This window comes from Canis aureus, chromosome 7, assembly GCF_053574225.1.
Source record: "Canis aureus isolate CA01 chromosome 7, VMU_Caureus_v.1.0, whole genome shotgun sequence".
NCBI lineage: Eukaryota > Metazoa > Chordata > Mammalia > Carnivora > Canidae > Canis > Canis aureus.
In genome coordinates, this window is record NC_135617.1 from 9,848,037 (window position 1) to 9,874,382 (window position 26,346).

The window sequence follows — 26,346 nt, forward strand, 5'->3', positions numbered from 1 at the left end:
TCTTGGAAATAGTCACACTTAGAACAGTTTCGGTCCCTCGTCCCTGCCACCCCGAGTCTTTAGGAGGAGGATACACCATTCCCCAAACTATTGTTCATAAAATTTCAGGGCACTAACCTCTTCTGAAACACTGTGCCTTTGGGCATCAGTTTGGGAAATGCTGACCTGATTGATAATAGGAAAATCTTTTCTTTGTCTCGCTTCGTCAGATGACAGAAATAACCACTTACCTTCATCGTTCCGTGAGTTTGTACTTTTCCAGATAAGCCAAGTGCTGTTTTCCAAATCATACCTGTTGGTGCTCTTCTTGAGAGCTCTACCTCTCAAACCCAGGGCCTGAAATTAGACACACAGTTTTCTATCAAGTGCATCACTACATATCAAGCATACCTGAAAGGTGGCTACTTGGTTTGGTTTTTCTCCTCTGGAATCCCATGTTCTATTCATTTTAATAAGCACCATATGCACTGTAGCTGCCCTTGAACGTATGACACACTCTAGCCTCCCCCTGCCACCCCACCCCAGAGACACCGCACCCCCAGCCCCCAGCGCGTGCAGAACTGACATCACCGCCTCCGCAGAGAGACACTAGCACTGGCTACCTGCCACGTACCTGCTGACCGGAGCATGGCAGGGAAAAAAAAAAAAAATGCATTCTCCTAGATAAAGCTAGAGGCAGCCTTCTTCTTAGACCAGCTGGGTGGTTTGAGGTACAGACAGCCGAGCTCTTTCCACTCAGTGTGGAGCATCTCCGAGCTTGCCCAGAACTGAGTTCCACTTCACAGTGGAAAGTGAAAACTCCGTGGGTGTGGCCTCAGCTTCAGAAGAACCAAAAAAAAAAAAAAGAACCTCAGCCCAGGCTCCAGTCTCAACTCCAATTTAGCAAGTGGTAATTAGGAATAAAGGGTATAATACACTCCGAAAAGTGCCTACCGGAGAACTGGCCTCCAACTGCGAGTTCTCTTTCCCAAGCTAATTTTCACATCTAGACTTTAGCAGGACAATTGAGCCCACACACCGAAGGTAGCTTTTTTAAGCCTTCAACACTGGAAGTATATGAAGTTGGCCCCTTCCCAGGTCTCAGCTGCCCTTCCCTATTACTTGCCACCTTCCTCTGTCCAGGGCTCTGACCCTCTGCTCTGTCTTACATTGGTCTATGGTGTTTAAGGAAAAAAAAAAAAAAAAGCCACACACATTGTACAGGTGGTCTAACTTGCTACACGTGCCATAGAGCATTTGCTACCCGAGTGAAAGAAAGTCACATTTCTGATGTTTGCTATGTACACGTCTAGTGTAAAACTTGGCAATTGCGTTTTCCTATTACTCCCACTAAAACACAGGCAGTTGCACACAAATGGCTGCAAAGGCTACATTTCAGCTGAGAAAGCCTGTCCCCAATCTGTATTTCTCAGACAGTTTTACCAGCCTTGGGGAGTTCCCCAGGACACACCACGCAGCCATTGCCCAGAAAGGTCACAAAGACTCAGAGATGAGTGAAGGGCAGATGGAAAGCTGTGAGGAATCTAAAAAAGCAAAAGTCGGACTAGAATGGGGTGCTCAGGCCAGTGGGCTGAGGGCGGAGGCCAACGAGGAAGGAATATTTGGCCATGTCCTCCATGCAGTCATTCTAGGGGCTGGGGGTACAAAGTAAAAAAGTCCTACCTTCATGCAGCTGACACTCCAGAAAGAGGAGAAATGATTTCACGGAGTGCCCTGTGCATCCAGCCCTAAGCACTCTGCATGGCTACTTGTCCCCAAGCAACCTTACAAACCACGTGCTACTCCCCCACCCCCTGGCAAGAGCCCAAGTTCCTCAGCCAGAAGTGCACTGGGAGGGCGGTGAGCCCGGAGCTGGCCCTGGAGTCTGCACTCTCACGCCCCCCCCCCACACACACACACACACCCCATTTGGTATTGAGAGTAAGCAAGAGGGTTCTCCTTCAAGATAGTGACCTGAGGGATCCCTGGGTGGCGCAGTGGTTTAGCGCCTGCCTTTGGCCCAGGGCGCGATCCTGGAGACCCGGGATCGAATCCCACGTCGGGCTCCCTGCATGGAGCCTGCTTCTCCCTCTGCCTATGTCTCTGCCTCTCTCTCTCTGTCTCTCTCTGTGACTATCATAAATAAAAAAAAAAAAAAAAAAAAAAAGATAGTGACCTGAGAGATCCTGAACTTCTCTCTTCCCACAAATGCACTGAACCTACAGCTACACACAGAACAATATCCTCTGAAAGAAAAACTAGATGAGCAACCCCTACAAACTGGGCAAATGAGATGGCAGGAGAGGCTGAGACACAATCTTCCCTTAAGCACCCGCCACCCCCACAGTCAGGAGGGAACTCGCAACCCCAAGCTTCTCCCTGAGTGAAGGGCCTGGACCCCATATCTGGCATCCCAACTTTTAAGACCTGCATCTAGGAGACAAGCCCCCAAAACACCTAGTTTTGAAAGCCAGTGGGGTTTGTAGCCACGAGACCCACAGGCCATAGCAAGCTGAGAAGCACTTTGGGTTTCCATAGTCTGCTCACATTTTTAATTTGAAAGATAAAATGTCCATGAGAAAATAGACATTTCTAATAGTTTTTTTTTTTTTAAGATCTCTCAGCAACTTTCAAGTGTACAGTATAATGCTAGTTACTATAGTCACCATGCTGTACGTGACACCCCCCTGGAAATCTGTACCTTGTGGCCCCTCACCCATTTCACCCACCCAAGAAACAGTTCTTAAAGGGCTCATGCCCTGGCCACCCGCAGAGCTCAGCGAGGTGGGGGGGGGGGGGGCAGCCAACTGAAAAGTGTCTGGTCTTCCTGTGAAAGACACCTGTTTGCTTATCTTAAAGATTTGGCCTGAGGGAGGGGCAGGCTTCTAACTCAATACACATCTGGCATCTAGCACCCTCCTGGAATATTCTAAAGACTGCAGGGGCCAGTGGGAGCCATCTTCATACTCTCCCTCTGCCTCCCCCTGGGTCACTGGTATTTCCTAGAAGGGTACTTATGCACATATCTGGTGTCCTGGTTTTTGCAGCTGCTAAGGGACAACCCTTGATCACCTGGCTCTGGTGGCCAGTGGGACTTACATGTGTGGGTCCCCTAGGACTGCAACAAATGGAGAAGCAGTTCTTCACCGGCTCCCTCCTCTCCAGGGCACAGCACAGAAGCAGCAGTCCTCCATGCACCTCCAGTATTTCTGTGGAAGAGGCCTATTAGCTTATCTTCCTAACTGCGGCCTGAAGGGCAAACTTCTCATTAAAAGCACTTCTGAGGGCCAACTGTCATCCCCTCTGGACACCAGGGAGGCTGGCAGTATCATCATCATGCTCCCTCTGCTCCGACCCAGGTCATCAGAGTTTCCAGCATTTGTGGCCATATCACTTGCTTTGATAGCCTGGCTCTGGTGGCCAGAGGTGCCTGTATTTACAGGGCTTGTGTCTCTGCATTAATGGAACAGTAGCAAACAAAGAAACAAGTTTGTTTGTTTGTTTTTATTATTCATGAGAGACACAGAGAGAAAGAGAGAGAGAGAGAGAGAGAGGCAGAGACACAGGCAGAGGGAGAAGCAGGCTCCATGCAGGGAGCCTGATGTGGGACTCGATCCTGGGACCCGGTATCACACCCTAAGCCAAAGGCAGTTGCTCAACCACTGAGCCACCCAGGTGCCCCTAACAAAACAGTTCTTAACTGGCTAATACCCCAAGGCTCAGCACAGAGGGAACACCCAGAAATGCCCATCTCCCAGTCTTCCCCTGAAAGAGATGTGTTTGTATACTTTAAAAACTGCTGTCTTAAGGGTCTGGCTTCCAATCAGCCTGAATCTCGGTGCTGACTGAGATACTCCCCTTTGGGACACCGACAAATCTTGGTAAATCCTCACCTACTGGAAGCCACTAACACTACAGTAGGCTGCGTGGACAATCACAAAGGTTTGGGAGACAGTTAAGAGCTAGGGTAGGTTTAAGCAATAAGGTTCATCTCCTACATGAGGTCATCCCTTCAAGACTGGGAGAGGTGGCCGTTTATATAATACATTAAAACAACAACAACAACAACAGATATTTAAAGAAAAACAAACAAGAATATATTCCAAACAAAATAAGATAAAACCCAGTAAAAGCCCTCAGGCACCTGGAATCAAGTTCCACATTGGGTTCCCCACAGGGAGCCTGCTTCTCCCTCTGCCTCTCTCTCTGTGTCTCTCATGAATAAACAAAATATTTTTTTAAAAAAGTCCTTAATGGAACAGAGATAAGTAATTCACCTGATAAAAAGTTCAAGTTAACAGTCCTAAAGATGCTCACCTTGCTTGGAAGATGAACGGATGAACACAGTGAGAACTTCAACAAAGAAAGAAAAAAAAACTTCAACAAAGACATAGAAAATATAAGAAAGTACCAAAGTCACAGAGGGGAAAAAATACAATATCTAAACTAAAAACTACACTAGATTATCCAATAACAGACTAGATAAAGCAGAAGAAGGAATCAGTGGACTTGAAGACAGGTAGTGGAACTCATCCAGAGTAGCAAAAAAAAAAAAAAAAAAAAAAAAGAATGAAAAAATTTTAGGGACCTATGGGACAAGATCAAGCAGACCAACATTCATATTACAGGGGTCTCAGAAGAAGAAGAGAAAAGGGAACAGAAAATTTATTTGAACAAATTATGGCTGAAAGCTTCTCCGACTTGGGGAAGGAAGTTGACAGTTAGATACAGGAAGCCCAGAGAGTTCTAAAAAAGATGGACCCAAAGAGATCCACACCAAGGCACATAATTAAACTGTTAAAGACAGGGTGGCCTGGGTGGCTCAGTGGTTTAGCGCTGCCTTCGGCCCAGGGTGTGATCCTGTAGGCCCCAGGATCGAGTCCCACCGTTGGGCTCCCTGCATGGAGCCTGCTTCTCCCTCTGCCTGTGTCTCTGCCTCTCTCTCTCTCTCTCTCTCATGAATAAATAAATAAAATTAAATAAACTGCTAAAGACAAAGAGAATCTTAAAAAGCAATGAGAGAAAAACAACTTGTTACATACAAGGGACTCTCTTAAAACTGTGAGCATATTCTTCAGCAGAAATTTTGCCAAAAAGGAGGGACATAGTATATTCCAAGTGCTGAAAGGAAGCGTCAACTGTACTCTGACAAAGTTGTCCTTCAGAACTGAAGGAAATATGAAGAATTTCCCAGATAGGCAAAAACTGAAGGACTTCATCAGCACTAGACCAGCCTTACAAGAAATGCAGAAAGGAAAGGAAAAAGGGTGCTAATTAGTAATAGGACTACATACGAACGTATAAATCTCACTGGCAAAGGTAAATATATAATAAAACTCAGAATACTCTAACATAAAGACAGTGAGTTAATTTACAAAGCTAGTATGAAGGTTAAAAGACAAAGGTAGGGGCACCTGGGTGACTCAGTGATTTATTTTCTGCCTTTGGCTCAGGTCATGATCCCAGGGTCCTGGGTTCGAGTCCTGCATTGGGCTCCCGGCATGGAGCCTGCTTCTCCCTCCCTCCTGTGTCTCTGCCTCTATGTCTATCACAAATAAATAAATAAATCTTTTTTAAAAATACTGTTATAAGTTGTCTTATATAAGCCTCATGGTAACCACAAAGCAAAAACATATAGTAGATACAAAAAGAGAAAAGAATCTCAGCATGTCACCACAGAAAATCATCAAGTCACCAACAAAAAGAGCAAGAGAAGAATAAAGGAATTTCAAAACAGCCAGGAAACAATGAACAAAATGGAATAAATACATACCTGTTGATCTACTTTAAATATAAATGAGCTAACTTCTCCAATCAAAAGACACAAAGTGGCTGAATGGATAAAAAAAAATGAGACCCATCAAGGATTCCAGTCCAAGATGTAGGAAGACACTGAACTCACTTTCTCCATGAAACACAACAAATCACACCTAATTATAGAGCAATTCCTCCAAAGAACTGAGGGCCAACTGAATAGCTTCTGCACAACAGAAGATGGGATGGCAAAAGAGAACAGCAAGAGAGATGGAGACATATTAACCAAGGAACCTTCCATCCCTGATGCCGCAAATGGCATCATTGTACCCTGGTGCCAGGGTACAATCCAGGCACACTAACCAGCCTGCCTGTCAGTGAGCCCCTGGCTTCTAGCCCACCCTGGCCTAGCCATCCCACCAAGGTGGCCACAGGGCAACGCATACCTGGAAATCCCTGGTTAGCACTCATTATAGCTCCAAGTTTTGTACCAAGGTGACACAGGTGTAAAGCATCCTGGAATACTCCAGGCCTATATCACTTGGACTTCAGGCAGCATACTAGGGTACCCTCAGTTTAGAGAGCTCTAGTACCTCCTGACTGCCACTGGATTGAAATCCAGCTTCCCCACCAGAGTGTGCCCTGTGTTGAAGCACCCTGGGGACCCACCTGTGCCTACCACAGTTCCAGTCACCCCACCAGGGCACACTCTCTATGCAGAGTGGCCCAGAACACCTCCACCCATGTGAGCCTTGGCTCCAGTCACTTGGCCAGGGCATCCCCTGTGCTGAACACCCCAGGACACCCCAGGACACCCCAGCTTATAAGCACTTCAGCTTCAGCTGTCCTGCTCGGGCACATTTTCTGTGGAGAGCCCATGGACCATATCCGCTCATCCCCACTTTAGCTTCAGCTGTCCTGCCAGGGTGCCCCCTGCATGGAGTACTCCAGAGCCCCGAAGCCTGTACCCTACCTCCAGCTCCAGCCACTCCTCCATGGCATGTTCTGTGCAAAGTCCAGGAAAACCCCGGTTTACACCCACTTCAGCTTCAGCTATCCTGCCAATATGCCCTCTCTGTGCATAGAGCCCTGGAACACTTGATTTGCCACCATTTCAGCCTCAGCTGTCCTGCCAGGGTGCCCTCTTCACAGAGAGTCCAGAAACTCCTGGCCCACACAATGCCTCAGCTCCAGCCACCCCACAAGGACACCCCCTGCATAAAGTGTCCCTGGACACCCCAGCTTGCACCCACTTCAGGTCCACTGTCCTACCAGGGTACCCTCAGTGTGTAGAGTCCCAGGACACCCCAGCCTGCATCCACTTCAACTTAGACAGCCTGCTAAAGCACCTGCTGCACAGAGCCCCATGACCTCTGGCTTGTGGTCACTTCAGTGTCAACTGTCCTACCAGGGTGCCTACTGCATGGAGAGCCCCAAGACCTCTGGCCCACACCAACCACACCTTCAGCCAGCCATCCAAAGTCACCAAGCACACACAGTCCACATAAGGGATGAGCATATGTAAAACCATGCCTTCATGTTTAGAAGTAGCTGTTCTGCTAATCTATAGAAACAAAAAAGAAAGTCAAGCAAGATGGAGAGACAGAGGAATATGCTCCAAAAGAAAGAACAAGACAAACCCTCAGAAAAAGAACTAAGTGAAATGGAGATAAGCAATATGCCTGATAAAAAATGTAAAGTAATGATTGTAAAGATGCTCCGTGGACTGAAGAGAAGAATAGAAGAATTCATGAGACCAGCAGTAACGACACAGAAAATACAAAAAAGAACCAGAGTTGAAGAATACAATAACTGAAATTTAAAAAAAATATATGCTATAGGGAATCAAAAGATTAGCTGATGCAGAAGAACATATCAGTGATCTGGAACATGAGTTAATGAAAAACATGCAAACTGAACAGCAAAAAGAGAAAAAAAAATTATAAAAATGAGGACAGGTTAGGTGACCTCTTAGACAATATCAAACAAAGAAACTTTCACATTATAAGGGTCCCAGAAGAAGAGACAAAGAAGGGGCAGAAAACGTATTTGAAGAAATAATAACTGAAAACTTCCCTAAGTTAGGAGAAAAAAAAAAAAGACATCCAGGTCAAAAAGTACAGAGTTTCAGACAAGATAAACCCAAAGAAGGCCACACCATGACACATTATCTTTAACCTTTGATATTTTAATTATTAAAGGATAATTCTAAAAGCAGCAAGAGGGGAGCAAAACGTTATATACAGAGGAACCCTATAAAACTATTAGGTGATTTTTCAGCAGAAACTGCAGGCCACAGAAAGTGCCATCATATGTTTAAAGTGCTGAAAGGGAAAAAAACAAGAATACTTTAACCAGCAAGGTTATCACTCAGAACTGAAAGAAAGGTAAAGAATTTCCCAAATAAAAGTTAAAGGAGTTTATTACCACTAAACCAGCCTTAAAAGAAATGTTAAAGGGACTTTAAGTGGAAAAGAAATGGCCATAATTATGAATAAAAAGATATAAAATATGATAACATAAACATAAAATGTGGAGGGAGTAAAAGGATTTTTTAAAGAATTTGTTTGAGGGATCCCTGGGTGGCGCAGCGGTTTGGCGCCTGCCTTTGGCCCAGGGCGCGATCCTGGAGACCTGTGATCGAATCCCACGTCGGGCTCCCGGTGCATGGAGCCTGCTTCTCCCTCTGCCTGTGTCTCTGCCTCTCTCTCTCTCTCTCTGTGTGTGACTATCATAAATAAATAAAAATTTTAAAAAAAAGAATTTGTTTGAATTTAAATGATAATCAACTTAATACAGACTGCTATATAGTTGGGATGGTATATGAACCTCATGGTGATCTAAAACCCAAAACCTACAATAGATACACAAAAATTAAAAAGCCAAACATAGCACTGCAGAAATTCATCAATTACAAAGAAAGAGAGCAAGGGAAGAAGGGAACAGAGGAGAACAACAAAATCAACCAGAAAACAATGAACAAAATGGCAGTAAGTACATACCTATCAATAATTGCTTTAAATGTATAGTCTAAATGCTTCAATCAAAAGACATAGGGTGGTGGAATGGGTAAAAAACAAAAACCAACCATCTATATGCTGCCTACAAGAGACACCTCAGACCTTAAGATACATAGAGACTGAAAGTAAAAGAATGGAAAAACATTTACCATGTAAATGGAAGTGGGAAAAAAAAAAAAACTGGGGTAGCAATACTTATACCAGACAAAACAGACTTTAGGGTAAAGACTGTAACAAAAAAACAAAAAAGGGGCATTATATAATGACAAAAGGATCAATCCAACAAGAGAATATAATAATTGTAATACCTGGGATCCCTGGGTGGCGCAGCGGTTTTGCGCCTGCCTTTGGCCCAGGGCGCGATCCTGGAGACCCGGGATCGAATCCCACGTCGGGCTCCCGGTGCATGGAGCCTGCTTCTCCCTCTGCCTGTGTCTCTGCGCCTCTCTCTCTCTCTCTGTGACTATCATAAATAAAAATTAAAAAAAAATTGTAATACCTATGTACCCAACACTGGAGCACCTAAATAAATACTAACAGACATAAAGAGAGAAATTTATGATACTATAATAATAGTAGGGGACACCCCATTTACATCAATGGATAGATCATCCAGGCAAAAAAAATCAATAAGAAAACAGTGTCTTTGAATGACACATTAGACCAGATGGACCTAACAGCTATATACAGAACATTCCATCCAAAAACAATAGACTACACATTCTTTTCAAGTACACACGGAACATTCTCCAGGATTGAGCAGGCCACAAAACAAGTCTCAATACATTTAAGAAAACTGAAATCATACTGTGCATCTTTCCCAACCACAATGAAACTAGAAATCAATCACAAGAAAAAAAAAAAAAAAAACCTGAAAAACCACAAAAAATTATATGAAACAGCCAATGGGGCCATGAAGAAATCAAAGAAGAAATTTAAAAAATACATGGAGACAAAGGAAAATGTAAACGCAACAGTCCAAAATCTCTGGGACAAGGGCGCCTGGATGGTTCAGTTGGTTAAGCATCTGCCTTCAGGTCAGGTCTTGATTCCAGGGTCCTGGGATCAAGCCCCCACCCCCAAGGTCTGGCTCTCTGCTCAGTGGGGAATCTACTCTTCCCTCTGCCCTTCCCCCTGTTCATTCTCTTTTTCTCTCCCTCTCTCTCTTTCAAATAAGTAAAATCTTAAAAAAAAATCTCTTGGACAGAATGAAAGCAGTTCTTTTTTTAGGGAAAGAAAGAGACAGGACAGCAGTAGAGGGGCAGGGCAGATGGAGAAGCAGGCTCCCTGCTCAGCCCCAACATGGGGCTTGATCCTGGGACTCTGGGATCATAACCTGGGCTAAAGGCAGGTGCTTAACCAACTGAGCCACCTAGGTGCCCTCTAAAAGCAGTTGTAAGAGAAAAATATATAGTGATACAAGCCTACCTCAAGATACAAGTAAAAGCTCTAATTAAAAAATCTAACCTTACACCTAAAGGAACTAGAAAAAGAACAAACACAGCCCAACAAGGAAATGATAAATTTGGAAAAGTAAATGAAATAAAGATTTTTTAAAAACAGGAACAAAAAATGAAAGAGCTGATCCTTTGGAAAGATAAAATTAATAAACCCTTATCCAGAATCATGAAGAAATAAAACAGAAAGGACCCACAAAATAAAGTCAGAAATGAAAGAGAATTAACAGTGGACACCACAGAAATACAAAGGATTATAAGAAAATACTATGAAAAATTATACGCCAATGAATTGGACAACCTAGAATAGATATATTTCTAGAACTACAATCTTCCAAAACTTTATCAAGAGGAAACAGTATCTGAACAGACTGATTACTAGCAACAAAATTGAATTGGTAATCAAAAACTACCCCAAAATATGGGATGCCTGAGTGGCTTAGTGGTTGAGCGTCTGCCTTTGGCTCAGGGTGTGATCCTGGAGTCCCGGGATCAAGTCCCACGTCGGGCTCCCTGCATGGAGCCTGCTTCTCCCTCTGCCTGTGTCTCTGCCTCTCTCTGTGTGTGTTTCTCATGAATAAATAAATAAAATATTTTAAAAAAAACACCTACCCAAAAATAAAAGTCCAGGATCACATGGATTCAAAGGTGAATTCTACCAAACATTTAAAGAAGATTTAATAACTGTTCTCCTCAAATTATTCCAAAGAGAGGAAGGAAAGCTTCCAAATACATTCTATGAGGCCAGCATTACCTTGATACCAAAACAAGGGCAACACACACACACACACACATACACATACACACATTACAGGCCAATATCCTTGATGAATATAGAAGCAAAATCCTCAACAAAATATTAGCACACCACATTCAAAAATACACTAAAAGGATCATTCACCATGATCAAATAATATCACTATTTGTAAATCAATTAACAGGCTATATCACATCAATAAAAGTGAAGGGTAAAAGTCATATGATCATTTCAATAGATGCAGAAAAATTATATGACAAAATTCAACATCTGTTCATGATCAAAACTCTCAACAAAGTAGGTTTAGAGGTAATACACTTCAACAAAATAAGGGCCTTGTATGAAAACCCACAGTTAATATAATATTCAATGGTGAAAAAACTGCCAGATTTTCCACTAAGATCAGGAACAAGAGAAGGATATCCACTTTCACACTTTTATTCAACATATAGTTCTGGCAGTCCTAGCCACAAAAGAAAACAAAAAAATAAAGGGCATCCAAATTGGTACGGAATAAATCAAACTGTCACCATTTGTAGATGACATGATATTATACATAGAAAACTTGAAAGACACCACCTAAAATCTATTAGAAGTAATAAATGAATTCAGTAAAGTTGTGGGATACAAAATTAATACCTAAAAAATCAGTAGTGTCCCTATATGCCAATAGTGTAAAAGAAAAAAATGAATGAAACAATTACAATTCCACTAAAATGACTAAAAACCTAGAAATAAACTTAACCAAGGAGGTTAAAGAAATATACTTTGAGGGGATCCCTGGGTGGCGCAGCGGTTTAGCGCCTGCCTTTGGCCCAGGGCGCGATCCTGGAGACCCGGGATCGAATCCCACGTCAGGCTCCCGGTGCATGGAGCCTGCTTCTTCCTCTGCCTGTGTCTCTGCCGGTCTCTCTCACTGTGTGCCTATCATAAATAAATAAAAAAAATTTAAAAAAAAAAGAAATATACTTTGAAAACCACAAAACACTGATGAAAGAAATCAAAGATAACAAAAATAGAAAAGATACACCATATTCATGGTTTAGAATAAATATTCCATACTCCCCTAACCGACTAGAGATTCAGTGCAATCCCTATCAAAATTCCAATGGCATTCTTCACAGAATTAGAACAAATAATGCAAAAATTTGTATAAGAACAGAAATGACCCTGAATAGCTAAAGCAATCTTGAGAAATAAGAGCTGGAGGTATCACAATCCCAGATTTCAAGACATACTACAAAGATATAGTAATCAAAACAGTATGGTACCGACACACATAGACCAATGGAACAGAACAGACAGTCCAGCAGTAGATGCAAGCTTTATATGGTCAATCTATGACAAAAGAGGCAAAAATATACAATGGGGAAAAGACAGTCTCTTCAACAAATTGCGCTGGGGAAAACTGGACACCTACCTGCAAAAGAATGAAACTGGACCACTTTCTCACACCATACACAAAAATAAACTCAAAATATCCTAAAGACCTAAATGTGAGACCTCAAACTATAAAAATCCTAGAGGAGAACACAGGCAGTAATGTCACTGATGCTAGCCTATTATAAACATATTTCTAGATGTCTTCTTTAGCAAGGGAAATAAAAAACAAAACCAAAAAATAAAGGGACTACATCAAAATAAGTTTTTGCACAGTGAAGGAAACCATCAATAGAACAAAAAGGCAACCTAACAAATGGCAGAAGACATCTGCAGATGACATATCCACTAAGGGGTTAATATCCAAAACATATAAAGAACTTCTACAACTTAGCACCATAAAACCCCAAATAATCTGATTTTAAAATGGGCAGAGGACCTGAATAGACATTTTTCCAAAGAAGACATACAGATGGCTAACAGACACACGAAAAGATGCTCAACATCAATCATCAGCAGGGAAATGCAAATCAAAACTGCAATGAAACATCACTTTACACCTGTCAGTATGGCTAAAATCTGAAAGACAAGAAATAACAAGTGTTAGTGAGGATGTGAAGAAAAAGGAACTCTCATGCACTGTTGGTAGAAAAGGAAATTAGTGCATTTGCTGTGGAAAACAGTATGAGATTTCCTTAAAAAACTAAAAATATAAATACCATATGATCCAATAATTTCTCTACTGGTTTTTTACCCAAAGAAAATGAAAATGCCAATTCAAAAAGATATATGCACCCCTATGTTTAGTGCAGCATTATTTACAGTAACCAAGATATGAAAGCAACCTAAGTGTCCATCACTAGATGAATGGATAGGGAATATTACACAGTCATAAGAAAGGACAAGGTCTTACCATTTTACATAACACAGGTGGACCTAGATGGTCTTATACTAAGTGAAATAAGTCAGAATGGGAAAAACAAATACTGTATAATGTCACTCACATGTAGAATCTGCAAAATAAGTGAATAAACAAACAGAAATCAGAATCAGACCTATATAGAGAACAAACTGGTAGTTACCACAGGAAAATCAGATAGGAGGATAGGCAAGATAAGTGGAGATGAGTGGGAGATACAGGCTTCTAGTTATGGTACCATAAGTCATGAGAATAAAAGGCATAGAATAGGGAATATAATCAATGATACGGTAATAGTGTTGTACGGTGACAGATGGTAGTTACACTCATGATGAGCATCACACAATATATAGAGAAATTGAATCACTGTTTTGTACACCTGCAACTAATGTAACATTGTGTGCCAACTATATGCAAATTAAAAAAATTTTTAAAGCAAACAAGACCCATCTATCTGCTGCTTACAAGAGACGCACTTCAGATAGAAGAGCACATATAGACTGAATGTGAAGGAATGGGTGTCATTCCCATGCAAATGAAACCAAATTAAATCTAGGGTGGTTATACTTATATCAGACAAAACAGACTTTAAGACAAAGACAGTAATGATACAAAGAAGTTCATTACATAATGATCAAGGTGTCAATATAACATGAGGTTATAACATTTATAAATATTTAGTACCCAGGGTGCCTGGGTGGCTCAGTCAGTTAAATGGCCAACTCTTGGTTTTGACTGAGGTCATGATCTCAGGATTGTGAGACTGAACCCCACGTAGGGCTCTGCACTCGGCAGGGAGTTTGCTTGAGATTCTCTCCCTCTGCTCCCCACTCCTTTAAAATAAACAGGTAAAATCTTTAAAAAAAACATTTACGCACCCAAACAGGAATACCTAAATATATAACACAAAGATTCACAGACTTTGAGAAATAAAGGGAGAAATAGACAGCAATACAATAGTAGAAGATCTTAATACCTTACTTTCATCAATGTATAGATCATTCAGACAGAAAATAAGGAAACCCTGACTTACATTAGACCAGATGGAGTGGACATATACCATGTCAATATTCCATCCAAAAGCAGAACACACATTCTCCTCAAAAAAAAAAAAAAAATATATATATATATAAAACATTCTCAAAAACAGACCATGGTAGGCCACAAAACAAGTCTCCAATTTAAGAAGGCTGAAGTCATATCAAGCATCTTTTCCAATCACAGTGTACAAAACTAGAAATCAATTACAAGGAAAGAACTAAAAAACTCACAAATATGTGAAGATTAAACAACTTGCCACTGAGCCATCAAGAGTCAAAGAAGAAATAAAAAGACATATTATGCGCCCCCATGGCCTCATCCCACTAGATTCAACAGCTGCATACAATCCCCACAGAAGATAATCCTTGAACACCTGGCTCTTGTGACTGGGGGGCTTGTGTTTCTGAGCCCCACGTAGCTAAAACAACTGGAGAGGCAGTTCTGGGTAGGTTACCACCGCCAGGGTACTGCACAGACAGCTGACTGAAACACACCTCCAATCCTCCTGGGACTACTCCTTCAAGAGTTGGAGAGAGGGAAGCCCTGGTGGCTCAGTGGTTTAACACTGCCTTCAGCCCAAGGCCTGATCCTGGAGACCTGGGATCGAGTCCCATGTCGGGCTCCCTGCATGGAGCCTGCTTCTCTCTCTGCCTGTGTCTCTGCCTCTCTATGTCTCTCATGAATAAGTAAAATCTTAAAAAAAAAAAAAGAGTTGGAGAGAGAACTCTTTCACCTCATACTAGAAACAAGCACAGAGTCCAGCAAAATGAGGAAGAAATATGTTCCAAAGGAAAAAACAAACAAACAAGATAAAATCCCATAATAAAACCTTATCTAAACAGTCATAAGTAATTTACCTGATGAGGAGTTCAAAGTAATGGTCACAAGGATGCTCGCCAATCTTGACAGAAGAATACATGAACACAGAGAGAACTTCAACAAAGTGATAGAAAATATTAGAAAGCACCAAACAGAAGTCATAAAGCTGAAGAATACAGTAACTGAAAAACACACTAGAGGTGTTCAATAGCAGACTAGATAAAGCAGAAGAAAGAGTCAGTGACCTGGAAGACAGGGCAGTGGAACTCACACAAACATATGGGCAAAATGAAAAAAAGAATTTTAAATGTGAGCATAATTTGAGGGACCTAGAATAATATCAAGTGATGAGGGATAGCAAGCCTGTAAATGGACTAGCAATTTTGGTTGGAGTGACCTTAAGAACAAAATAACCTCTGAGTGATTAAAATATAAACTCACTAGTCAAAATATTACATCGCTTATTGATGGAACATATTGATCAACAGAACAAGTTACCCTCAGATAACAGAACAAGTTACCTCGGATATTCTAGAGTTCATTCATATCAACAATAGGGTTTCTGACCTCAGTGTTGTATCAGGACATCCCAAGGTGCAACCACTATTTAGAGTTCATTTGTTCAATGATTAAAATCCTACAAGAACTGAGTTCAGACCATAATAATATAGGTCAGTTTCTTTCTATTATAAATTTCTCCCAATACAAAAGGACAAGAGAAATGAAGCCTACTTCATTAGTGGGAGACATCTTCAAACTAATAGATTATTTATAGTCTTAGTTAGTTTATGTCTACCCTGCCCAAGAACAGGGTTTATAAGGGTTGCAGAGCCCAGTAATTGTGTAAAACTTAAGCCTAGTGGTTCAATTCCTCGTCCTAACAAAATATTTATAATCCACATTATCTCATTGGTTATCCCCACCCCACTTGCTGTAGCATTTCTCACACTGATGAAAAGTGCTAGGATATATACAAATTTGCAAAGGACCAAACATTGTTGGACCTCATGGTCTGTTCCAACCTGTTGCTGATGCTCTAAAACTATTCATTAAAGAACCAATGAAATGCTAACATCATCAATATCCATATCCATTACTGAACCAATCTTAGCCCTCACCATAGCCCCTACAACATAAATTCCCCTGCTTCTACCCAGCCACTAATCAATATAAACCTAGGAGGACTATACATGCTAGCTATATCAAGCTCAGTATATACTTCATCCTTTGATCTGGATGGGCCTCAAATTCAAATATGCATTAATTGGAGCTAAGGAGTAGCACAGAGAATTTCATGTGAAGTGACTCTAGCAATTATCTTAATATTAGTGCTACTAATGAATGGATTGCTTACACTATCAACATTAATCAGGAATACGTAGGATTAATTTTTCCAACACGACCACTAGCCATGGTCATGATTCATTTCGGCCCCAGCAGAAACCAACTGAGCTCCATTCGACCTAACAGAAGGAGAAAGAGAACCTAGTCACTGCCTCTAACACTGAACACTGAATACAAACCACTTGCCCTATTTTTACGAGCAGAATAGGCCAAAATCCTCCTAATAAACATTTTTGCAACAATCATATCCCTAGCCCCTACATGCCAGAACTATATACAGTTAATTTCATTGTTAAAACCCTCCTACTGAGCATACCTTTCCATGAATCCAGGCCTCTTACCCACAATTCCAATACAACTAACTAATGGAACTCTTGTGAAAAACTTTATTTCACTACATTAACCCTTTCTATGTGACACATATCCTTGCTTATCATTATATCAGGTATTATACTACAATCCTAAAAATACATCTGACAAAGAGTTACTGTGATAGAGTAAATAAGAGGTTTAAATCTTATTATATTACCTTAATAGAAATAATTTTATTTCTATTATTCCTAGAATTATAGGAATCAAACCTACTCCTAGTAATTACAAATTAATTAAAGCATATTCTTTAATAAAGTCAGCTAAAGAAGCTACTGGGCCCACCCAACCTCCAAATATTGGTTAATATCCTTCCCATGCTAATAAATCTTCTCACCTTTACCATTATTATAACAACTGTTATCTCAGAAACTATAATTGTGATAACAAGCTCTCATGGACTGACTAAACTGGCTTCAAAATAAATAAGTTTATTTTAAATAAAAGAATTTAACCCTGGAGCCATAGAAGCATCTACTAAATATTTCCTAACACAACCAACCACATCAATACTTCTTATAACAGCTATTATTAACTTAATATACTTTGGGCAAAGAACAATTACAAAAATAATCAACAGCATCTGTTTACCATTGTGACAATAGCTCTCGTTATAAAACCTCTTTCCACTTCTGAGCATCTGCAGTAACACAAGGAATTCCATTCTCTTCAGGCCTAATTGTACTAACATGACAAAAACTTGCACCAATCTCATACCAAATCTCATCATCCATTAATCCAAATTTAATTCTAACCATAGCTATTACATCAATTCTAATTGGAAGATGAGATGGACTTAACCATACACATATATGAAAAATCATAGCCTATTCATTAATTGCTCATGCAAGATGAATAACACCTATCACAATTTATATCCTAAGTATAATATCCTAAGTATAATATATAATAATCTAAGTAAATAGATTAATAGATCTATTAATCTACATCATGATACTCACCACATTCATATTATTATATATAATTCATCCTCCACAACACTATCACTCTCATACATATGAAACAAAATATCCTTAATCACTACATTAATCTTAACCACCATACTATCAATAGGCCTTCCTCCTCTCTCGGGATTCCTGCCCAAATGGATAATCATCAAGCAACTGACAAAAAATGATCTTATTATATCAACATTGATAGACATTATATAGCACTACTCAATCTGTACTTCTACATGCAATTAACTTCACATCACTAATTATATTTCCATCAAGAAGCAACATAAAAATAAAAAGGACAATGTGAAAGTACACAATGATTAACTCTTTTAACACTACTAATTATAACATCAACAATAATCCTCCCACTAACACCAATACTATCAATCTTGGAGTAGGAATTTAGGTTAGAAAAGACCAAAAGCCTTCAAAGCCCTAAGCAAGTGTATCCACTTAATGCCTAAAAAGTACAAGGATTGCAAGACTTTATCCTACATCAACTGAACACAAATCAAATTCTTTAAGTAAGCTAAAACCTTACTAGACTGATAGGTTTCCACCCCATGAAATTTTAGCTAATGGTTAAATTCCCTAATCGACTTCAATGGCTTCAATTTACTTCTCCCACCATCTAGGGGAACAAAAAAGCAGAAGAAGCCCCAGCAGAGTTGAAGCTGCTCCTTTGAATCTGTAATTCAGTATGATATTCACCACAGGGTTTGGCAAAAAGAGGACTCAACCTCTGTCTTTAGGTTTAGAGGTTAATGCTTACTCAGCCATTTTACTTATATTCATAAACTGATTATTCTTAACAAACTATAAAGATACTAGCACTCTATACCTACTATTTGGTGCATAAACTAGAATAGTAGAAACTTCCTGAAGCCTTTTTTTTTTTTTTAAGATTATTTATTCGCGAGAGCGAGAGAGTGCAGGGGAAGGAGCAGAGGGAGAGGGACAAGCATACTCTATGCTGAGTGCATAGCCCAATACAGGGCTCAATCCTAGGACCCCGAGATCATGACCTGAGCTGAAACCAAGAGTCGGACCAACACAGCCACCCAGGTGCCCCTGCCTGAAGCCTTTTAATCCATGTGGAACTTGGCCAACTTGGAATTTTACTGGGAGACCACCTAATTTATAATTGCCCATGCATCCATGATAATTTTTTTTATAGTATTACCTATTATACTTGGAGAGTTTGGAAACTGTTTAGTCCCCTTAATAATCAGAGCACCTGATATAGCATTCCCCCAAATAAATAACGTGAGCTTCTAATACCACCATCATTTCTGCTCTTACATCATTAATAGTTGGAGCAGGTGCAGGAACCAATTGAACAGTATACACACCCCCAGCCAGCAACCTAGCTCACTAGGAGCCTCAGTCAATTTAACTATCTTCTCTACCTATGTGTATCCTCGATTTTAGTGGCTATCAATCATATTACCACAATCATTCATATGAAACCACCAGTGGTATCTCAATACTAAGCCCCTTTATTCATTGGATCCCAGCCATCCTGCTACTGAGATCACATCCAGTCTTAGCAGCCAGAATTACCATATTACTAACAGACCATACCTGAAACACCATATTCTTTGATCATATAGGAGGAGGCAACCCAATTTGATACCAATACCTATTTTGATTTTGATTCTCCAGATGTCCCAAAGTTTATATTCTTATCTTTCTTAGATTTGGAATAATTTCATGTATTATTATGTATTATTCAGGAAAAAAAACCTTTTGGATATATAAGAATAGTCTGAGCCACAATAGCTTTTGGATTACTAGGTTTTATTGTATGATCTCATCATATATTAACAGTAGGCACAGATGTTGACACATAAGCATATTTTACATCAGCTACTAGAATTGTTGCCAACTGTATAGGAGTAAAAGTATTTAGCTAACTAGCAACCCTTCATGGAGGCAACAATAAATGATCACTAGCCATACTATGAGCCCTAGTTTTTATCTTCCTATTCACAGTAGGAGGTCTAACAGGAATTATCTTAGCCAATTCATTCCTAGACATTGTTCTCCAAGATATATAATATAGAGTAGCACATTTTTACTACATATTATCAACAGGAGCATTTATTCACCATCATAGGAAGATTTCTTCACTGACTCCCATTATTTTCTACAGGCTACACAGTAACAATCATACTTGGGCAAAAATCCTCTTTACAATCATAGTAATTGGAAGTAATATAACTTTCTTCCCACTCAGGGCCTCTTAGGAATGCCCTGACATTACTCTGACTATTCAGATGCATGCACAACATGAAAGACTACGTAGGTTCATTCATCTTCTTAACAGCAGTAATATCAATTATCTTCATAATTTGAGAAGTATTTGCATTTAAAAGAAAAATAGCAACAGTGGAATTAACACTAATCTTGAATGACTACATGGATGCCCTCCGTAATATTATATATTTGAAGAACCCTCTTACATATGCCTACAATAAGAAAGAAATCAAGCCCTCTAAAAATGGTTTCAAGCCAATACCATAACCATTATGTATTTCTTAGTAGTGAAATGTTAGTAAAAATTACAAAACTTATCAAAGTTAAATTACGGCATTAAGTCCTTTATATCTCCATGGCATATCCATTCAACTAGGCTTTTAAGATGCAACATCCTCCATTATAGAACACTACCTACACTTTCACGACCATACGTAATCATATTCTTAATTGATTCTCTAGGTCTTTATATCATTTCACTAATATTAACAGCTAAATTAACCCACAGGAATACAATAGATGTGCAAGAAGTAGAAAGGATATGGATACCAATCATTATCCTAATCCTAATTGCTCTACCACCACTATGAATTCTTGATATAACACATGAGATCAACAACCCCTCACTAACTGGAAAAATTATGGGCCAACAATGATACTGAAGCTATGAATATATGGCCTATAAAGACTTAAGCTTTGACTTCTACTTCCTGACTTCTTTGGCTTCTTAAACTTTGATCTCCACACAAGACCTAAAACGAGGAGAACTACAAGTAGTAAAGGTTGACAACCAAGTTGTCTCACCCATAGAAATAACAATCCAAATATTAATCGCATTAGCAGACACCCTGCACTCATGAGCCATCCCCAGATAATTAAATCAAACAACCTTAATACCTATACATCTAGACCTATATTATGGGCAGTGCTCAGAAATTTGTGGTTCAAATCAGTTTTATACCAATCATTCTTGAATTAATTCTACTAAACACTTAGAAAACTTATCTGCAACTATACTGTGATATCATTAAGAAGCTAAGTAGCATTGGGGCACCTGGGTGGCTTAGTTAAGTGTCTGACTCTTGGTTTTTGGCTTTGGTCATGATCTCAGGGTCATGAGACTAAGCTCCATGTCAGGCTTTGTGCTGGGTATGGAGCCTGCTTAAGATTCTCTCTCTCCCTCTCCTTCTTACCCCACCCCCCAAATAAAACATAAAAATAATTTTTTTTTAAAAAGTAGCATTAGCCTTTAAAAGGTTAATGATAAAGACAGAGTTTAAGCTTCTCTTTAATGATATGCCACAACTATACACATCAATAATTTTATCCCTTTCGGGATGCCTGAATGGCTCAGTGGTTGAGTGTCTGCCTTCGGCTCAGGGCATGATCCTGAAATCTCAAGATTGAGTCCCGCATCAGGCTCCCTGCATGGAGCCTTCTTCTCTCTCTGCCTATGTCTCTACCTCTCTCCCTCTCTCTGTGTCTCTCATGAATAAATAAAACCTTTAAAAAATAATTATTATTATAACCCTATTTGTTGTATTTTAATTAAAGATTTCAAATATCTATGACCCATCAAACCCAAAATTAAAAACAACAAACACACTGGAGTATTTCACCCCTTGAGAGAAAAAGTAAATAAAAATCGATTTGTTTCTTTCATTATCCCAATAATGATAGGGTTATCATAATTTTAATTACTACATTTCCTACAACCTAGCCAACTAATCAACAACTATCTAATTGCTATCAAAAAAAGGACTGATTCTGTCAACATCAAAACAAATGACTATCCATAATTATAGGACACAATCAAGGACAAAACTGAACCCTAACCCTATTATTCATTCTGTTTATTGGTTTAGCAAGCCTACTGGGCCTACTACCACACTCATTACACCTACCACACAACTCTCAATGAATCTGGGAATAGCCATTCCACCTTAAGTAGGGACAGTAATTAATGGCTTGTGTCACAAAACAAATGCATCTTAGCCACTTTCTATCCCAAGGAATACCCATCCCACTCATTCCAATACTAGTAATTATCAAAACCATTAGCCTTTTCATCCAACCAAGAGCACTGGCTGTATGGCTAACTGCCAGTATCACTGCTGAACACCTACTCTTTCATCTAATTGTCAGAGGAAGCCTTGCCTTAATGAACATTAGCCCCACTACAGCTCTCATTACCTTTATCACTCTTAATTTTACTGTCTTTGAGTTCACTGTGGGCTTACTTCAAGCTTACATACTCTTTTAATAAGACCTTACCTTACATGATAACATCTAATGACCACCAAACCCACACATACCATATAATAAACTTCTGCCCCCAACCATTTGTAGGCACTCTATCAGCTCTCCTTGTAACATCAGGTCTAATAATATGATCTTCCTTTAACTCAGTCTTCCTCTTATCCTTAGGCATAACAGCTAATATCTTGACTATGTATCATTGATGAGAAGACATTATTTGAAAAAGTAAGTACCTTCCAAGATCACCACACACCAACATTCAGAAAGGTCTTGAGGATGAACTAATTCTTTTCATTATTTCAGAAGTCTTTTTTACCAGCTTCCTCTGGGTATTTACTATTTAAGTCTAGCTCTACCACCTGAACTAGGTGGTTGCTGACCATCCACCGGCATCCATCCCCTAAATCCTCTAGAAGTACTGCTTCTCAATACCTTTGCCTTATTAGCCTCTGGAGTATATCTATTACCTAAGTCTATTAGAGCCTAACAGGAGGAAATCACTAATACAAACTTCAAGCCCTATTAGTTACAGTCTCTCTAGGAATTTATTTTACCTTATTACAAGCCTTCAAATACTATGAAACATCATTTACGATCTCAGATGGAATTTATGAATAGACATTTTTTATGGCCACGGGCTTTCATGGACTACATATGATTATTGGCCCTACCTTCCTCATCATCTGTTTCTCACTGCAAATAAAATTTCATTTCACATTTAATTATCACTTTGAATTTGAAGCAGTTACTTGATATTAACACTTTGTAGATGTAGTATGACTATTCCTATATGTCACCATTTATTGATGGGAGTCCTATTCTTTTAGTATTAAGTAGTACAATTCTAATTAATCAGTTTCAGTACAATCCAAGGAAGAACAACAAATATAATATTAACACCATCGCTTAACACAGTACTAAACTCATGGCTTGTATTAATTGCATTCTGACTTTCCAGAACTAAACATCTACATGGAAAACACAAGATCATATGAATGTAGATTCGACCCCATAGAATCAACACACCCACCCTTCTCCATAAAATTCTTTCTGGTAGTCATTCCATTTCTCTTACTTGACCTAGAAGTGCTATTCTTCTACCTCTACCTTCACTATCCCAAACAGCCTAAAAACTATAACTCATCATGGCATTAATATCAATCTCATTACCAACCTTAAGTTTCAACTATGAATGAACCCAAAAAGAATCAGAATGAACCAAATGATTATTAGTTTAAACTAAAACCAATGATTTCAACTCATTAAATTATGGCTAATTTCATAATTATCAAATGTCCCTAGTTTATATTGACATTGTTCTAGCAATCATTGTATACTTCATGGAACTATTAATATATTGATCTTATTTAATATTATTTCTCTGTCTAGAGGGTATATTCATTCACTATTAATTATAGTAATTATAATAATTCTAAACACTCACTTTACATTAGCTAGCATAATACCTATTATCTTGTTAGTATTCATGGCCAGTGAGACTGCACTAGGATTATTTCTACTAGTCATGGTCTAATACTTACAGAACTAACTTGTATAAAACCTTAACCTTCTGTAAGGTTAAAAATCATTATTCTAACCACTATACTGACATGATGATCAAAAACACAATATAATTTGAATTAACACAATAGCCAATGGCCTATTAAATAGCCTTATTGGAAAGAAAATAGCCTTATTGGTCTAATATTCCTAAATCAACAACAGCCTCAACTTTTCACTACTGTTCTGCTCTGATTCCCTCCTCTGACTCCTTATTAAGACCCCTCCTGGCACTAACATGACTTCTTTCACTAATACCCTATCTATCAATGGAGGCCCTAACCCAGAAAAAGCTGTATAATACCAATTCTATTATAAATATTCTTAATCAGAACTTTCTCTGCTACAGAATTTTATTATATATCCTATTTGAAACCACTGGTACCAATCTTAATTATCATCATCCAGTGAAGGAATCAAACAATGATTAAATGAAGGGCTCTAGTTCCTATTTTATACATTAGATCACTCCCAATTTCATTGCTTTAATCTACAAGCAAAACCTCATAGAGTCATTAAATTTCTTAATTTAGTACTGAGCCCAATCAGTGTCCAACTCTTGATCTAACATTTTCCTGTGACTGGCATGGATAATAGTGTTCATAGTAAAAAATACCCCTCTATAGGCTATAACTCTGACACATGGAAGACACTATTGCTGGTTGTGACCATGTATGGTACTTGAAGATGCACTACTAAAAGTAGGTGGATATGGGATGCTGCTAGTAACAATACTACCAAACCCTTTAACAAACTACATAGCCTACATGAGAGCACCTAAATATATAAAGGAGAAATAAGCAGACCTAAACAGAGACATTAACAGCAGCAATACATAATAGGAGACTTTCATACCCCACTTACATCATTGGATGATCCAAATGAAAATAAGGAAAAATTGGCCTTAAATGACACATTAGACCAGATGGACTTAGTAGATATATGTAAAACATTCTATCAAAAGCAGAACATACATTCTTTTCAAATATACTATTCTTTTTCAAGTATACATCATATATGTTAGGTCACAAAACAGGTTTTGATACATTAAAAAAGATTAAAACCACATGAACCACCGTTTCAAACTATAATGGTATAAGACTGGGGGATAAATTTTTTTTAAAAAACCCTGGAAAACCCATAACTATGTGAATTTTAAACATGTCACTAAATAGCCAATAGGTACATGAAAAAACCAAAGAGGAAATTAAAAAAATACCTTGAGGGATAAAGAGTACACTTATCTTGGGCAGCCCAGGTGGCTCAGTGGTTTAGCACCGCCTTCAGTCCAGGGCCTGATCCTGGAGACCCAGGATTGAGTCCCGCGTCAGCCTCCCTGCATGGAGCCTGCTTCTCCCTCCGCCTGTATCTCTGTATCTCTGCCTCTCTCTCTCTCTCTCTGTCATGAATAAATGAATAAAATCTTTAAAAAAAAAAAAGAGTACATTTATCTTGATGAACACTATATATGGAACTGCTGAATCACTATATACTGTACACTTGAAACTAATATAACCTTGTATGTTATCTACACTGGAATTAAAATTTACAAATTAAAAAAAAATACCTCGAGACAGATGAAAATGAAAATACAACACACCAAAATCCATGGGGTACAGCAAAAGCAGTTCTAAGACAGAAGTTCATTGACAGAAACTCATAGTATAGCAATAGGGCTCTATCTTAAAAAAACAAGACAAATCCCAACAATCTAACTTTACATCCAGAAGAGCAAGAAAAAGAACAAATGAAGCCCAAACTTGGTAGAAAGAAGGAAATAATAAAAATTAGAGCAGAAGGATACCTGAGTGGCACAGCTGGTTACGCTTCTTGTCAGGCTCTGCACTCAGCACAGAGTCTGCTCGAGATTCGCTCCCCCTGCCACTTTTTTTTTTTTTTATAATTGAAGAAGATCTAAATAAATAGGAAGACATTCTGTCTTCACAGATCAGAAGTCTTTTTCTTTTTTTTTTTTTAAGATCTTGTTTATGTATTCATGAGAGACACAGAGAGAGAGAGAGAGAGAGAGAGAGGCAGAGACACAGGCAGAAGGAGAAGCAGGCCCCATGCAGGGAGCCTGATATGGGACTCAATCCTGGGACCCCAAGATCACTCTCTGGGCCAAAGGCAAAATAAATCTTTTTTTTAAAAAATCAGAGCAGAAAGAAATGAAAGAGACTGAAAACACAATAGAAAAAAAATCAAGGAAGCCAAGAACTGATTCTTGGAAAGATAAACAAAATTGAAAAATATTTAGCTAGACTAAGAAGGGGCTCAAACAAATGAAATCAGAAATGAAAGAGAAGTTACAACTTGTACCAAAGATATACAAAGGATCAAAAGAAACTACTATGGACAATTATATTCAACCTAGAAAAAAATGAATACATTCCTAGAAACACAGTCTTCTAAGATATGGAAGATACAGAATATCTGAATAGATCCTTTACTAGCAAGGAGATTGAATCAG

The 26,346-nt window shown here is 39.1% G+C and overlaps 1 protein-coding gene and 1 pseudogene across 3 annotated transcripts in view; one reads left to right on the forward strand and one right to left on the reverse strand.

Annotated features, from left to right (window-relative positions):
* The window catches only part of LOC144317060 (uncharacterized), a 105,094-nt gene that overhangs the window by 11,501 nt on the left and 67,247 nt on the right, over nt 1–26,346 (reverse strand). For 2 of the 3 annotated variants that reach the window (XR_013382929.1, XM_077902940.1), the window contains one exon: nt 231–336. Coding sequence is in view for 1 of the 3 variants with exons in the window: in XM_077902940.1 (XP_077759066.1) it covers nt 231–336 (106 nt within the window). In the remaining 2 variants the exon portion in view is untranslated. Of the gene's footprint in view, nt 1–230; nt 337–390; nt 529–26,346 lie in introns of those variants that run through there. The other variant, XR_013382930.1, reaches the window with a different exon arrangement.
* On the forward strand, nt 1,355–20,278 carry LOC144317866 (cytochrome c oxidase subunit 1 pseudogene; annotated as a pseudogene).